The 15,392-nt window shown below is 48.4% G+C and overlaps 1 protein-coding gene across 4 annotated transcripts in view; it reads right to left on the minus strand.

Annotated features, from left to right (window-relative positions):
• Positions 1–12,403, minus strand: part of NTM (neurotrimin) — an 873,264-nt gene extending 860,861 nt beyond the window's left edge. For 3 of the 4 annotated variants that reach the window (XM_081122646.1, XM_081122644.1, XM_081122643.1), the window contains exon 1: positions 11,835–12,113. In XM_081122646.1, coding sequence (XP_080978772.1) covers positions 11,835–11,916 — 82 coding nt within the window. In that variant the 5' untranslated portion in view covers positions 11,917–12,113. Of the gene's footprint in view, positions 1–11,834 lie in introns of all 4 variants that reach the window. The other variant, XM_081122645.1, reaches the window with a different exon arrangement.
• Between the last annotated feature and the right edge of the window lie 2,989 nt (positions 12,404–15,392).

Raw genomic sequence — 15,392 nt, forward strand, 5'->3', positions numbered from 1 at the left:
AGCATTTTTGTCAGAGGAATGACTACAACATCAATGTGAACCAATAGTGTAGTATAACTGAGAAAAAGAAACTAATATAATAATAGACTAGACCTATAAAACTATAAAGTCCAAAATATGGTATGTAATAGTCCATCCTCTCCCCACTTTGCCAATCAGACTGCATCTGGGAGAGTCTGCCTGGAAATGCCTTCTGGTGGATCATCATTAAACTGGAGCCTGTTCAGAAGACAACTGATCAGCATGATTAGTGGACTAGAAGTTGTACCTGTGATAATCATGAGCAGAAACTAAGAATGTCGGGATAAAATAAATAGGCTCCATGATAGTCATCTCCTAGAAAGTGGATCATATAATATTACTTGGGTTTTGAGTAGCTCTAATTGGCAGAAGTTGGGAAGAGGCAAAGTTTTGCTCCATGTAGATTTATTAGAATTATATTTATATTTATATTATATAATTATATGCAAGTAATAGAAACATAATTAAGTAGGGATTTTTTTTCATAAGTAATAATAAGCATGGAAATATGTATTCCAGAGCTGGTACAACTGCTATGCCATCTTGATTGAACCTGAGGTCCTTCTAGCAGATTGAGTCATATCGAAGTATCAGTGCTCAACTACTTAGCTTAATCATCACCTGAAGATATGTTCATTGACTTTTAGAGAGAGAAAGAGAGAGAGAAACATTGATCAGCTGCCTCCTGTACATGCCCCGACTGGGGATCAAACCTACAATGTAGATATGGGCCCTGACTGCGAAATGAACCCTCAGCATTTTTGGTGTATGAGATGACTCTCCAACCAACTTGAGCCACCTGGCCGTGCTATCCTCAATTATATCTGATTTATCAAAACAGCAAGTCCATTTGGTTCACCCCAAAAGCTTCCTTCTTTGGCTCTCTTGACGTGTTCTTTGTCTTTCTGTTTGCAAGTTAGCTCCTAAGCCTCCAGAGCATATGCCAGGCTCTCAGTCAAGAAGGGGGGATGGGTAAGATTCAAAAAACACAGGTTTCCTGACTACGGTTCTCAAAATCCCACCCAGTAAATGTGTGCTTATATTTCATTAGCGCGAACTGCATTGCATGGCCATACCCAGCTATGAGGGAACCTAGGAGGTAAGTATTCTGAATGTGCACATTGCTGCCCTGAACAAATTTAGAGCACTGTTTGTAAAGAAAAAAGAGAAAATTGGTACTAAGCAGGCATCATAAATGCCTGCGAGAACAGCATTTTCTCACAGTTTATCAACTGTGAAAAGGGGTGCTAATATCAGGTATTCTCAGGGGTTATTTGCATGAAATGATCATCTGTATTTATTCTGACCTGTTTAATGAGAATTTCTGTGAGTTGAGACCTAGGCATCTGCTTATCACAATCTCCACAGGTAGTTCTGACCACCAGAAATGGGGAGCACAACTCAGGTAGTGTCTGCTTGCAGAAAGTCATGAAATTGCTGAACAGGAGTTCGAGAACATCACTCAGGTGACAGTGTTGCCCTGGGAGGGAGACAGGGCAAAGTCCAAGGTGTCTCACAACTCTCAGAGTCTGTAAAAAAGGCTTTTTGATTTGATGATTAAATCATTTTGACCTTCTGCAGTGCAAAAAAGTAATAAAAAATGGCAAGAAGGCATTTAGATCCTTCTATGAAGAAGTTTTAAGGGAAAAGGAAGGAGAAATATAGAACAATTAATTATTTGTTTCCAGAATTAGCAAAATTGTTGATCCAACTATGATGACTGTGCATCACCAATTGCACTGAGAAAAGTAGCTGTGGGTTAACCTCTTCCATGCCTGGACCAAGTTTTCTTCTGACTGGTTAGGGGACTATCCCATGCCCCCATGGGAAGCTATGTGGAGGAGGGAGGGGTAGATTTGATAGAAGATAAGGAACACTTGACCCCCTTTGCCTTCTCCAACCAAATAAATCCATCCAGTTACTGTCTTCTTTTCTTACATCTGAACTTCTCTTGCCCCTGTTGCTCCCTCCGACGCCAACCTAAGTTCTTCTATTCATCTGATCTATTGACCACTAGAGCAACTATTTTCTGTTCTTGAGTAAGTTTAGCCAGAAATAGTGAGCTCATCTACCATTACCTAGGTGCCTATAGCATATGGCTTATTACTGATTATAGCCAGGCAGGATTCCTAATAATAAATGGGATTATAGATTCAGGGTCCAAAAAAGATCTTGTCAGAAAGACAATGTGAGTTGACTCTAATAAGATGATTTCAGAGAAGGTAAGTTCTGAGGTTAGGTTGTTGTGTACACAGTAAACAACACAGGCCTAGGGTAAGGAGGGTTGAATAAAAAAGGGGGACATCTGTAATACTTTCAACAATAAAGATAAATTAAAAAGACAAGCAATTCAAGATACGTCAACAGTTATTTGGCTCTTGAAAACCTAATGGAATCTCACCTCTGTCTCTATCTCTCTCTCTCCCTCCTCCCTCCCTTCCTCCTCCCTCCTTCCTTTCCATCCATAAACACTGAGCCATATTGTGCCAAGGACTGTTAGGTGGGCTAGGAATGTAAAGATAAAAAAACAACCCTCCAGGAGTTCACAGTCTTGTAAGGAAAATAGACGTGTAAGCAGGTAACTACACAAATGAGTGTAAAACAGAATGATGTGAAAAACAGAAGCAAATATAGGAGCAAGGAAGTCATAAAAGAAGAAATAAGGGGCTTTAAAAGGATGCTGTGCTCAGCCGCAGGGGCTCAGCGGTTGAGCATCGGCCTAGGATCCAGGAGCTCGAGGTTCGATTCCCGGTCAGGGCTCTTGCCCAGGTTCAGGGCTCGATCCCCAGCAGGAGGCGTGCAGGAGGCAGCTGATCAATGACTGTTTCATCATTGATGTTTCTCTCTCTCTCCCTCTCCCGTCCTCTCTCTGAAATCAATAAAGATACTTTTTTTAAAAAAAGGGAAAAAAAAGGACGCTGAGCCTGGAATTTTGTCTTGAGTTCTAGTACTTTCGAGGCCCGCAAGGGCAGCCCTCAGTGAGGGTGTGGTGTGCAGCTGTGCCCCAGAATCCATGGAACTGGGAGGACATGGGGTTAGGAGCGAGGCTGGCAACTCTCAGCAAGACCCTGGGGACTTCCCATGCCCTTTTGAAGAGCTGAGACTATCCTGTTTGGATTTAAAATCAGAAGAGGCCATATTCTGTAAAGCTTGGGGCTGCTCGGAGCAAGTGGGAGAGGACTGCTTGAAGAAGAAAGCTGAGTGACCCGAATAACTTTAGAAAAGGGCCATCAGTGTGGATGAGTGTGTAGAAAATGGGAGAAAAGCCTGTAACATTTAACCAGGTGAATAGAAGATTGGAGGAAGAAGGGGAAGGAATCAGGTTTTCAAATATTTGAAGAAAAGTCACATTGAAGAAAAAATCTTCTTCGTAGCAATCATACTATTATTAGGTAATATTTATTGAGAGCTTACTATGTGCCGGGCAATGTTCCAAGCACTTTATCTGCGGTAACTTATTTAATTCTCATAACAGCCTTAAAGTAAATCCCATAGTCATCTCCATTTCATAAGAGAGGTAACTGCATCACACAGAGGCTGATTAAATTGCTGAGGGTTTCAAACGAGGTGCTCCCAGAGCCAGCGTCTGGGCCTAGCAATGTTACAGCCGCTGCGTTAAAAAGTCTTTCCACCGATTCTCCTTCTGGTTTATTTTCCTTTTCTTCCTGTCCTCCTAGGTCAGGTGCAAGACTATCCAGAGAGATGTAAGCTCCCCCTTACTGGAGATGGAAGCCAGGGGACCGCTGCAGCTGCATTTTGGAGGAGGTAGAGCTCAGAGAGAGGGATTGGGATAAACCATCTGGAGAGTTCCTCTGGGCTTGAGCTGGTTGTGACTTTGGGGCTGGCTGACACTTTGGAAGTTACCCAGTGAAGCCCTTGGCACACATCTGCATGGTAGTTCCATTCTGCATGTGCCCCTAGCCCTGCTGACTCCACCAAAACAGACGAGTGTCCACTCCTGCAGGCACCACAGGAACGGGCCTGGCGTGGAGCGCGGACCAGCAGGATTCTGCCTCCACAGCAGCTGCAATGCTGCCACTGAGGGCCTGAGCCTGAGCCTGAGCCTGAGCCTGAGCCTGAGCCTGAGCCTGAGCCTGAGCCTGAGCCTGAGCTGGGGGTGCGAAGAGCTATGGAAGCAACAGGCTGGATAGTGATTCCCGGGCAGGGAAATGGAGGCTGTGACAGTCTTTACATGAATGGAGCTTCTCCCAGGGCTCACCATTCTCCGCTCTCTACACCCAGCTCTAACACATTCCTTCTTCACTCATATTCAAATGGCTCCCGAGTCTCTCTCACAGGACAGATCCATTCCCAGTCATTATCATTCCTGATTCTTGGTACCTGGATTGCTGTGGCTAGTTAGCCCTTCCCCCATCCTAAGAATGTCTCACATATAAAGACATGCATGAACGTATGCAAACGGGGCGTAGTCTCTGCAATGCAGCACGCAGGGCCTGTGCTCACACACACCACTCACAGGGTCTGACTTTGGTCGCCTGTCTGTGACGAGTTTATATTCTTAGCTTCCTGCAAGCAGAGCCCGCTGTTGATATTTTCTGGTAGCACCTCTACCTTTCAAGTACTATATTCACAAAGACCATTTGCAGAATTGCAAGATGTTGCAGTTGAAATGAAACTTGAAAATCTTTTAGTCTTACTGCTTTATTTCAGAGACATGGCAACCAAGGTTCATAGAGGGATGTGGCATAGTCAAGCTCATAGAACATGTTCAGCTGACTTTAGAGGCACAGCTTTCAAACCTGGCCACAGACGAGGACCTCTGAGAGCTCTGGAAATACCAGCGTGTGGCCCAGTCATGAGGAGATTCTGATTTACCTGGTTTGGGTTGGAGCCCAGACATTGGTATTTCTATGAGGCTCCTCAGGTGACTCTGCTACACTGAGTTTGAAGACCACTGGCTTGGAGAAAGGGAGAGTTGCAAATAAACACACCTTGTGCCTACCCCTCCCCAAAACTACTGACTTCTGAGATGAGGTCTAAGATGGAGAACAGCTCTAGGCTGCTTCACTGGAAAGCATGACAGACCCATGAGAAAGGTTCTTCTACATGAAAAAAGTTAAGAACAGTCACCCCCACCGCACCGGAGATGCAGGTAGAGGCAGTCAGGTGGGCGATCGTCCAGAGTGTTCAGGGGGGGCTCCAGTGCAATGTGCGCGTGAGAGAAGCTCCGCTCCCTTTGGGTGCATAGAGCCGAAAACACAAGTTGATGAATTGAAAGATTTGTGTCCCAACCTCAGCACAACGCCAGATGAGAACGAATAAATGATTTTATTATTCCAGGGACCCTCAGTTAGGGTGTGTGAGTGGGTAGCAAATAAAAGGGTTATGAGAAGGGAGGTCATCTTAAATCTACCCCAAAATGTGAATCCTTCCCAGAAGTTCCCTGAACTGCATTCACCTCATCCAGACTAGTGACCTGAGGTGAAACCTTACCTCGTCTTATATGCGCTCCCCTCTCACCTTCTTTGCCCTCTAGTTCTGTGCAGAGGGCAGGGCACGAGGTGGATAGGCCTATAGGGTGCAGATGGTGCCAAGAATCAACCAGGAACCTGAATGATGAGAGGCCACGGCCACAAGCCAACTAACTTCCACCATCTACATGCTAACTGAGGGTGCACCCAACATCCACGAGCCATTTGGCAGGAGACACCATGGAGCAAAGGAGATACCACGGCATCTCCTGTTCACTAACGTGGAGCTAGAGTTGGCCACCCCCCCCACCCTCTGCTCCCCATCTACAAACAAGGATCAATGGGCAGTTGCCTCCATGCTGCCCAGCATGATTTGAGTCTGCCCCCCGCATTGGCACTCCCATAGGGCTTCCAAATGAATTACAAAGGGATGGCAAGCCAAGCCAAAGCAGGGAGGCTGGGCCCTGTTTTGGTCACATTCTTTAGTTGGGTTTAGTCACTGCCATATTTCCAGCACCCAAAACAATACAAGGAACATAGGAGGTGCTCAGTAAACATTTGCTGGAAGACTGAACCAATAAACAAATGACCAGCTAGACAAGGTCTGTGGGTTAGAATTGGTGGCACCACCAAGACGAGGCAAAGGAAGCACCTCCAGAGAATGAATTGGAGTGAGCAAGTGACACCCAAAGCAGCCAGTCTTTCGATCAGTCTTTTATTATTGTGAAGGGCAATACTCTTAGAGAAGCCAAAAAAAAAAAAAAAATCAAATTTAGTTACCTAAGATGTCCTCAGCAACAAAGCTGAGGAATGTGTTTTCCAATACTTGATTTCTTAGCTTGACAGCCTCCCTAGAAATACTCTCCTCTCAGCAATGAAAACAGGAATCTCTGTGGGTTTGTTTTGCAGTTTGCAAATGACTTACAGAGCTTTCTGGCAGGGCTGCTGTTTCTCTTCTTGCAAATAAACAAGAGGCCGTTACTCTAATATGACTTAAGTGGGGGCGATTCTCTGATCTGCAGTGGTTATGGAAGGAGAAAAGCAGAAGAGGAATGGGGGGGCGAGTGGAGAAAAGAGCGAGGGAATCTGGAACCAGCAGGGCATAGAATGGGAGCGAAAAGCAGGAAAGAGGCAAAGACAAATTGGATATGGAGAATTAGAGTGCCGGGAATAGCTGGTAGCTGAGGACTCTGTAATCCCTGGGATGCAGGGCCCTTCCTGGGGATGGCAGGACTCTCCCAGCCGCCCCCCGCTTCTCTCCCTGCTTCCTACGGCACCGTGTCATCTGGGTTTCTTGTGAACTGGAGACAGACCGTCCCCTCCTTCTCCTGGGCAAGCCTGCGTGAAGCCGAGCAACCCCTGCCAGCCTGACCTGGATCTGTCAGCTGATCAATTACTTTTCCCATTGAAGGGAAGGAAAAATGAAAGAAGGAAAGAGGTGGGGGGGAGAGAGAGGAAAGAAGAGGTGGGAAAGGCGGCAGAGAGAGGGAGAGGGAGGGGGGAGAGGGAAGGGAGGAATTGGGGAGAGCAAGTGAGAGGCAAAGTGGATCGACACATCTATGTTTCAAGTTTAAGCTCTTTTAAGTTTAAGCAGCGATGGCAAGAGCAGGCCTAATCCAAATGGTTGCATAAATAAATACATAAATACATAAAATAAAGCATACAGCTCTCAGAGGTTACCGAACAAAATCATAGTCAAAGCAAAGGATGGAGCCCTCTTTTTCCAGCCCAGCTTAGGGCTGGTTTTCTCCCCTCTAAAACTAACTCCATCTTCCCTGCTCCCCACGCTCCTGCCTCCTGCATTCACCCCGCCCGGCTGGGGTTCCAGGGGGAGCCTCCTACCAACGCGCCGGAGCGGGAGCGGGAGGCAGCTCCCCGCGTGCTTCTCCTGGCGCCCGTCTGGCCTCCCCAGCGCACTCTCTATGCAACAGAAGGTCCAGGGGGACGCTGGGGAGGACAGCTGCGATGACACAGCCCAGCCCCTGCCAACCCGGGTGCTACTGATTACCTTATTTTTGCATGTTTTCATTTTTTTGTTTAATTTGTTTTATTGACTTTCAAATGACTATAGACATAAAGTAAACACGGAACAAGCCAGCAGAGCAGAGAGGAAGTAAACTGGGTAAATGCAGCCCGTCTCAGCATGGAGTTCACTTAGCACCACATGTGCTGAGTGCTACAGACACTAATGAGTCCTTATGACACCCAGGGGACGTGGTCCCCAGCCTGGCAAGCAGGTGGGGGGACGGGCTCTCAGAGGGAAAGCTTTCCCCTACAGAAAATCTAGAAAGCTTTGAGCTCCGATATACATGTGCCCCCCGAGCTGTGCTCAGGCCACCAGGCCTGGCTGGGAATCAGGCAAGCATGTGGATTCGACTGTCTGAAGATTCTGCAGGGCCTCTGCTGAGGTTAGATGTTTGTTTGTTTGTTGCATTTTCAGCATTCTGGTTGGTAGGCTACAGCAGGCCCTTAGCCCCAAACCAAAAAACCTAGAGTGGAGCCAAATCCCAGATGAGATAGTCCCATCCAAAGTGTCTACACAACAAGGAGACAGCCAAGAGCCTCAAGCATCTTCCCAGCATGTGTTTCCCTCACGTGCCAGCATCCCACGCCCCATGTTGATGTAGAAATGTTGCCCCTTCTTAGGATACAAAGAGAGCTCACTTCCACCCGAGGGGGAAACTGTGGCTGAAGCCAGCACTGGCTCCTTTGGCCCATTCATGACTATCAGTTGGCACCAGCCCAGTCACTGTGCCTCGTGCTTCAGGACTGCGTGTGTGGGGAAGACAGGGCTCCAGGAAGTGCTAGAAGATGGTCTCCAGCAAAGCACCCCCAGCAGGGAACTGAGAGACCCCTCAAGGACACAGTTCAGCGCCCTTAATACAAGCACCGTGGGAGGGCTTACCAGGAAACACAGAAGGCTGTGGTTAGGTGGTGAAGTTAACACCTGGGGCTTCTATTTGGCTTTAAAAGTGCCTATAACCTGCACCCGCTGGGCAGCCCCTAGCACAGGAGCTAAGGTCAACCTGGTGAGCTCCCACATCCCTCTTCCCTGCCTTCTTGAAAATGTATTTCTTCTCTTTATTTTTGGCCATGCTTTCAAGTGCCCACAATGCTTACATAAAGGCCAGGGTCCCATCATCCCAAACTGATTTTTCACTTTGCCAGTAAACATTGTTATGGTCTCAACTGCCTCCCTCACATCTCAGCAACATTGCCCAACTCAGGCCCCTGCTGGCGCCCAGACGTTTGCTGTGAGTGGCAGTAACTTGGCCAAGCTGCCCAGCCCCGGTCTCCACGCCGTCAGCGCCCAGTGAAGGAGGGTGAATTCAGCCCAGTCTCCTCTCCTTTCCTCTCTGGCCTGCTGGTGTCTCCAGTGGGCAGAGAAGTTGATGTGGGATGCGAGGAAATGAGAGAAAACCAGAAAGGTAAGACAGGAAGCTCGCCAAGCTCACAGAAATGTGCTAACAGGAGCAGCAATCCTTCGAAAGAGACATGGTTGGGTTTCTAGAAAGAGAAAAGCTGCAGTACAACCAGCCATTCTCTCAGAGCCTCTCGGTGGCAGAAGGTGGGCGGTGTGCTGAAAAGGACAGCGCCTGATCCAGAGCTGCTCCTGTTCCTGGGGAGAGGAGCTGCTGGTTAATCAGCCTGGCTGTGGCTGTCTCAGGGCCAGAGCCCCGGGGTGCTAATCACCCCTCCCTCCTTCCAGCCCCTCGCTAATCAGCACTGATTCCCTCAGAAACCCCTCCCCCCTGAGCTGGATCCTGGATGCTGGTTGGGTTGGGGGGAGGAGCAGGTCAGACAGGGGTCCCTAACCTGCCACTAGCCCCTGAAACACCTCTTCCAGAAGACAGGAACCCCAGGAAATCGCAGCTCCAGAAGGAGCCAGCTTAAAACAAAAACAGAGAAGAAAAAATTGCCTGGGAATGTGCACTGCATTCTAACTAGTCCCACCGGGTCAATGCAATAGGGGTGGATTATTGCAGCCGAGACCTGGGCTGCCTCGGTAATTCTGCAAGTTTGATAAGAGATAGCTGGGGCTCAGCTCCCATCCCTGAAAGAGAAAACAGCTGTCACCTTTGCTGGTCCAACTGGCATGTGGTGCGGGGGTCTTTGGGGGTCGTTCTGCCGTAAACTTGGGCAGCCTTCTTCTATTATGACAGACTGGAGCCTATTTAGAGCTGGCTCTGAGGTGGGCAACACCAATAAGGCCATTGTTTTCCTTAGGAAATTGGGGATTTAGGAGACCGTGAGGAGGTCTGAAGCACCCTGTGGCCTCTGTCCCTACCCCAAGGTAGGAACAAGATCAGCAAATCAGATCTCCCCGGAGAATGTCGCACCACCGCTCTTCAGTCATCTATTCATGGATGATTCAAAGTATGAGCAAATATTATGCTTCCCTGCATTTATTTCTGATGAAAAAATAATCACGTATGCTAATTTATATGTAAATTCGGTTTGGCCCAGGGGCTCCTGGCATGCTGCCAGTGGGGCTGTTGATGGTGGAAGTTTGGCCTTGTCTCCCTTTAATGTTACAGATAGAGAGACACAGATCTCATGACAAAGGGGAAATTATCCAGGACATGGGACCCTTGCTTCCCCTTTCTCATTTCTGTTGTTAGCACAATAGAAGCCATTTCCCCAAGGGAACTTGACTCTGCCTCAGTTTCCCCACTGCCAGTGTCTGGGCTCTGATCTCACTGGGTGAGTCTGTGCAGCCAGAACGAGCAGGGTGCACGTACACCCTTGCACACACACAGATGCACACACACACTCACACACGCAGCTGCTGCTCCATGTTACGTAAGAGGAGTCATTCAAGGATGCCTCCAAGTTAGCTCCTGCACTTTTCCCCCACAGATGCCTCCATGGGAGAGGAGAGAGGTCCTAGGGCTGGGAGCAGCAGGCGACATCAACGATATGCCTGAGAAGCCACCACTGTGACTTCCCTGCCATTTGACTCAGAACCCCCCAGTGTCCCTTTGCCTCCTCCTGGGGCCCGAGCCAAGGGCACACGCAGTTGATTCTTTCCAGCCTGGTCCCTCTATCCACCTTGTGTGGGTCCCCACGGTAGCCCTGAAACCTATTTTGAAGGGACAGCAGCAGTCCCCAAAGCCTGCCCTCAGAGAAGGGTCAGCAGGACTCGGCCGAGACCATGAGAACCCCATATTGCGGTAGGAGGCGAGAAAGAGGTAGGTGGGACTCCCCATCCCTTTCACCCTGCGACACCAAACTTTCCTCCGGGAACACAGCTCTCCAGGACGGAGCTCCCACCTGGATCCTCTCAGGGAGCCTGCGGGACCACCCAGGGAAAGTTTCTCTGCCCGTCTCAATCCCTATGAGTGCAGATACCTTGAACATGAAAAGGGCAAGTCAGACCCCCCAAAGGACAGGGGGTGGGAGTAGCAGGTCAGCAGATAATGCTGCTGCTGGACCGGAGGGGCTGGGACCGAGCGTGGGGCCACCCGGTGCAGCAAAGGGACCCAGGACTGAAGCAGATACAGGATGCGCCCAGCACAGCGCAGTCAACATCGAAGCACGCACTTGGCCCGGGAACAAGCCCGGCCCTCGCCGCAGCCCATGGCTTGGCTTCCAGACCAATAATAAACAGAAAATTAGCATTCGCCTCTTCTTGCCTCTCTTCCTTCAACTTGGAAGAGCTTTTCGGGATTTCAGAGCCCCGTGCATTGCGTGCCTGTTCCCACTGCCTTCCGTCTGCTTGCTGTCTCCCCGCCGCCCCCCACCCCTGCCACAAACACCCCCCCAAACACATTCAAAACTAATGCAGTTGTGCACCGCGGCTGCAAACTGGCCCATCCCTTCCAGCTGGGTCTGGGAGCAGAGCAGCCCAGGATGCAGTTACCTGGTCATTCCTAGCCTGCCTTTCGGAAGCTTTGCAAGTTTCCCGGCGGATATTTAAAGTTTCCCCCCTGTAATTTCTTCCCAGTAACATAAGCAATGCATTAGCGACCCCACCGCCCTCCTCGGAATCTGTCATTCTGCCCTGCTTCTGTGTGTGCTCCGTCTCGCGCGCGCGCACGCGTGTGTGTGTGTGTGCGTGTGCAAGAATGTACATAAAGCCAGGGAGACCAGCACACAGCCGCGGACCTAAACAGGAGCCCCAGACACCGCTTACTTATGCACATACATCCCCCCACGCCGGCAGCAGCCAGGATCCCATCGATCCTCCGGCAGCCCGGTGGGGAGGCGCATCCCAGCCATGCTGCCGAACGGCGCTCGCCTCCACCTGCACCCGCGGCAGAGCCGGCGCCGGCGCCTGCGGGCGGCAGGAAGCTCCCCTGCCCTGCAGAGAGCCCCCCTGCCCTGCAGAGAGCTCCCTGCCCGCCGGCTCGGCGTGGGCACGGCACCCGCAAGCCTTACCTTGAAAGAGAAACAGAGCCGCCAGCCCCGCGAAGATCGCCCAGGAGATAGAATTGTGCATTTTTGCCTGGATGGTTTTCATGATTTTTTTTTTTCTCTCTCTTCTTCTTTTTCTTCTTTTTGGTCAGGTTCGGGTTTTTCTTCCTTTCTTTCCTGACAGATTGCGTTGCTCTCCAGCTCCTGGAAGGAGATTTAAATCCACTGTTTTGCTGAAGGACACGGGGAAGCGGCGGGTGTGAGAGAGTGTGACTTCTCAGTAATTATCTCTACTCATACTCTGGCACCGAGACACATCGTACAATCTGGCCCTGGACAGCCCTCCTACAAGCTGCAATCATTGGTTCTAATCCAAGGATTGACAGAGCTACAACACACGCGCGCGGGCACACACGCACACGCACACACAGGCACACTCAGGAATCATTTGCTGGGCAAATCAGGCTAGCTGATTAAAGAGACAGGAGCCTGGAGAGATGGAATGATAAATGCCACTTTGCCCCTCTATATTACTTTCATTTTTTAAACTGACAGTCTCCGAGCCCCGAGCATCAAAAAGCCCCTTTCCTTCTGGCGTTCCTTGGCCTCCTGAACTCAGGCTCCCTTTGCACTGGAAAAATCCCACAGCCGGCAGCGGCTTACGGGAAAATTTAAAGGGACATTTTCATGCTCAGTGAAACTTGCAAAGAGGAGTCAAGTCTCATTTGTTGGTACCTATTTTCTTCTCTGATAAAAATATCATTCAATGACAGGTGTAGTTTTTTTCCCCCCTCTCTCTTATCTTTCTCATTTCCTCCATCAACCTTCTACTTAGTTGCTTTGAAAATAATAAATAACTCCATTTTCTCTTCCCGTCACCCCGTTTCAGAATACCTACCCGTATTACGCCTATTTTTCAATCACTTAATTTATTTTCTGGAGCCCTCTGTGTGTACAGGCACCGTGTAAAGGAACAGGGCTTCTGAGATTTGGAAAGAACCGCAGCCTGAATACAGAAAACCTTCTCCAAAGAGAACAAGGAACAAATTGATTCTCCATGCCTCAGTTCACCTCCATTCACTGAAAAGAGCAATATGAGTGCTTGTGGTTTAAACGGTAGCAAGACGGATTGAAGTCAGACATGCGGAAGGACTTTCTGAGCCTAGACCTATGTGTGTGTGGTTATATCAGATGGGTAAAAATAAAAATCAGACAGAAACAAACGATTGAATGGGTGTACTGACTTCTTGAGAGATCTGCTAGCTCGAAGGCCTTTCTGTTGATGATTTAAATTTCTGATTACCTCCTATGGGAAGCACGTTATATGATGTGAACAGAAAACATCTCCTCACAGCATCTCCCCTGGCTGATCCTGACAAATTTATGCCATGACAGCACCTCCACACACATTTTTAAAGTGTTTACTCCAGATCTCCATAGCCAATTATTATATTTCCTTGTAACTCCAATAACTCCAACATATATATTATTTAACTATGTAATAGAACAGCATGTATTGTCCGCTGTTTATATTTGTGGGCCTGCAGGTGAAATGGAGGCAGCACCATCATTTCAGTGTCTCAGGGGTGCTGTCCAGCTGTCCTGGGCGTGAGGAACTGTGGCCCCTGCAGCTGCAGCCCAGGGACTCTGAGCGGAAGGAGCCCTGGGGGCTGGGAGACCTTGATCCCTGTCTCAGCTCCACACAAACCTGGGGACTGTGGGCAGGTCGTTTTACTTCTGCCCCCCTTGGCCTCTCGTCTGTAAAATTAGACAATTGAAATAATTTCTAAGGCTTCTTTCAGTTTTAAAGGTGTTTTATGCTAATGGAATTTTTCCCCTGCCACTATGTTCTAATTCACATGTCCATCAAAATGTCCTTGATATTGTAAGCTCCCAGTGAACAAAAATTTTTATCTCTCTACCAGTCTTTTCGTGCGGTGCTCAGCGTAGAGACGTGCAATGAAATGCTCCGGAATGGCTGTGGCGGGGGCGTTCAAGCCCAGTGCAGGAGGGAAGGCCGCTCTCTCGCCACCAGCCCCTCCTCTCCAGATCCACACTGAGACCAGCATCTCTGGTTCCTCCTTGGAGAGCAGGGACACCAACGTTTGTAAATGCCCTCACCCGAAACTGCAATGAGCCTGTACACTTACCAGTTTTTATTAAGCACCCACATGTGTGGCAGCGATAACAAATTACTGATTCTAGCTGATATTTACTGAGCCTTCTCTAGGTGCCAGGCACGACAGTCCCTGTTTGGGATACATTTTCCTCATTAATTCCTCACAACCTGAAGTGGGGCAATTATCACCCCCATTTTTTAGATGAGAGCATTGAGTCTCAGAGGAAACTTGTCCACAGCCACACGGTTGGGAAGCAATGGAGCCAGGATTTGAACCCAAACATTGTCTCTCAGACCAACTTCTAAAATCCTATCTTATACTAAATACTGTGAGGGATTCAAAGAAATATCAGACATTCTTATATGTAACCTCTGTTATTTTAATAGCATTTGAGATTACAAATTATATGAGACAACACATATATCTATAGAAGAAGCAGTATAGGAAAACCAATATATTGCTTTTAAAATTAACTGAGCTGCAAATGGCTGGACACATAGTTACTTTTATCAGAATGCAAAGAATTGATGGGGGCATTTTCTTTGACAGTTTTTAAGAGTTCAATGGAGATGGTGAAAGTGAGGTAGAAATCAGGTCTAAGGCAGGAGGAAGAACACTGCTGGCAAAGAATACCATGAGTTAAAAATTAGAGATGAAAATATGCCATCTAAATTTTGGGCTCTTGAGACCTGCCTGAGATCCCTCATCTTGCCATGCTGTACTGTAATAAAAAATTTTCAAAGATAAAACAATGTAACCTGGCACAGGTGGCAGACGCACTCAAAGACCTTGTCATCATCAACATGGCCTGTTGACTGAGGGCACAGACCAGGCTGCCTCTGGCCAGGTTCAAACCTAGCTCCGTCCCCAAGGGGCTATGGGACTTTGCTAGAATCATCTCAAGTCCATGTCTGAAATGGGGATAGCAAGTTATAGCTCCATCACAGCATTACCATCCATCATAACCATCAGCTAATTTTCATTTGTTTTACTATTTTAACCAAATTGAGACTGATTTGTCTGCTAAGTGTCATTGGGAGGAGCCATTGTGAACAGAGGCTCCTGCAGGGATTCCTTTCAGAATTGCGCTTTGTGCATTCACTGAGGCCAAATATATCCTTGGGGATTGCTGAACCAAAAGTCTAATTTTGGCTCTGAGTGCTGCTAAATGCTAAACTATCCAGAGAGCTATAGCTCTTTCAATGCTTGAATCTACCATCCAGCGTAAAATTTCCCAGTGGCCTTCACATTTTGCAAAAGCACGCAGTCAACCTTCTGGAGAAGCCACCGTCCTCTCTCCTTCAGTATGGACTGTGCTGCAGTGTTACCAACAGGCCTGGTGGGTCAGCCGCAGCTCACTGATGTACGCCCAGGCCGAAATGCTGACCCTGGCCTATCCACAGAAGGGTTTCATTCAGCCTAATGAAATGGGTCACACTGCTGCAGTCAGCAGTTTCCTTTC

This window comes from Miniopterus schreibersii (genome assembly GCF_964146895.1).
Source record: "Miniopterus schreibersii genome assembly, chromosome: 20".
NCBI classification, from domain to species: Eukaryota; Metazoa; Chordata; class Mammalia; order Chiroptera; family Miniopteridae; genus Miniopterus; species Miniopterus schreibersii.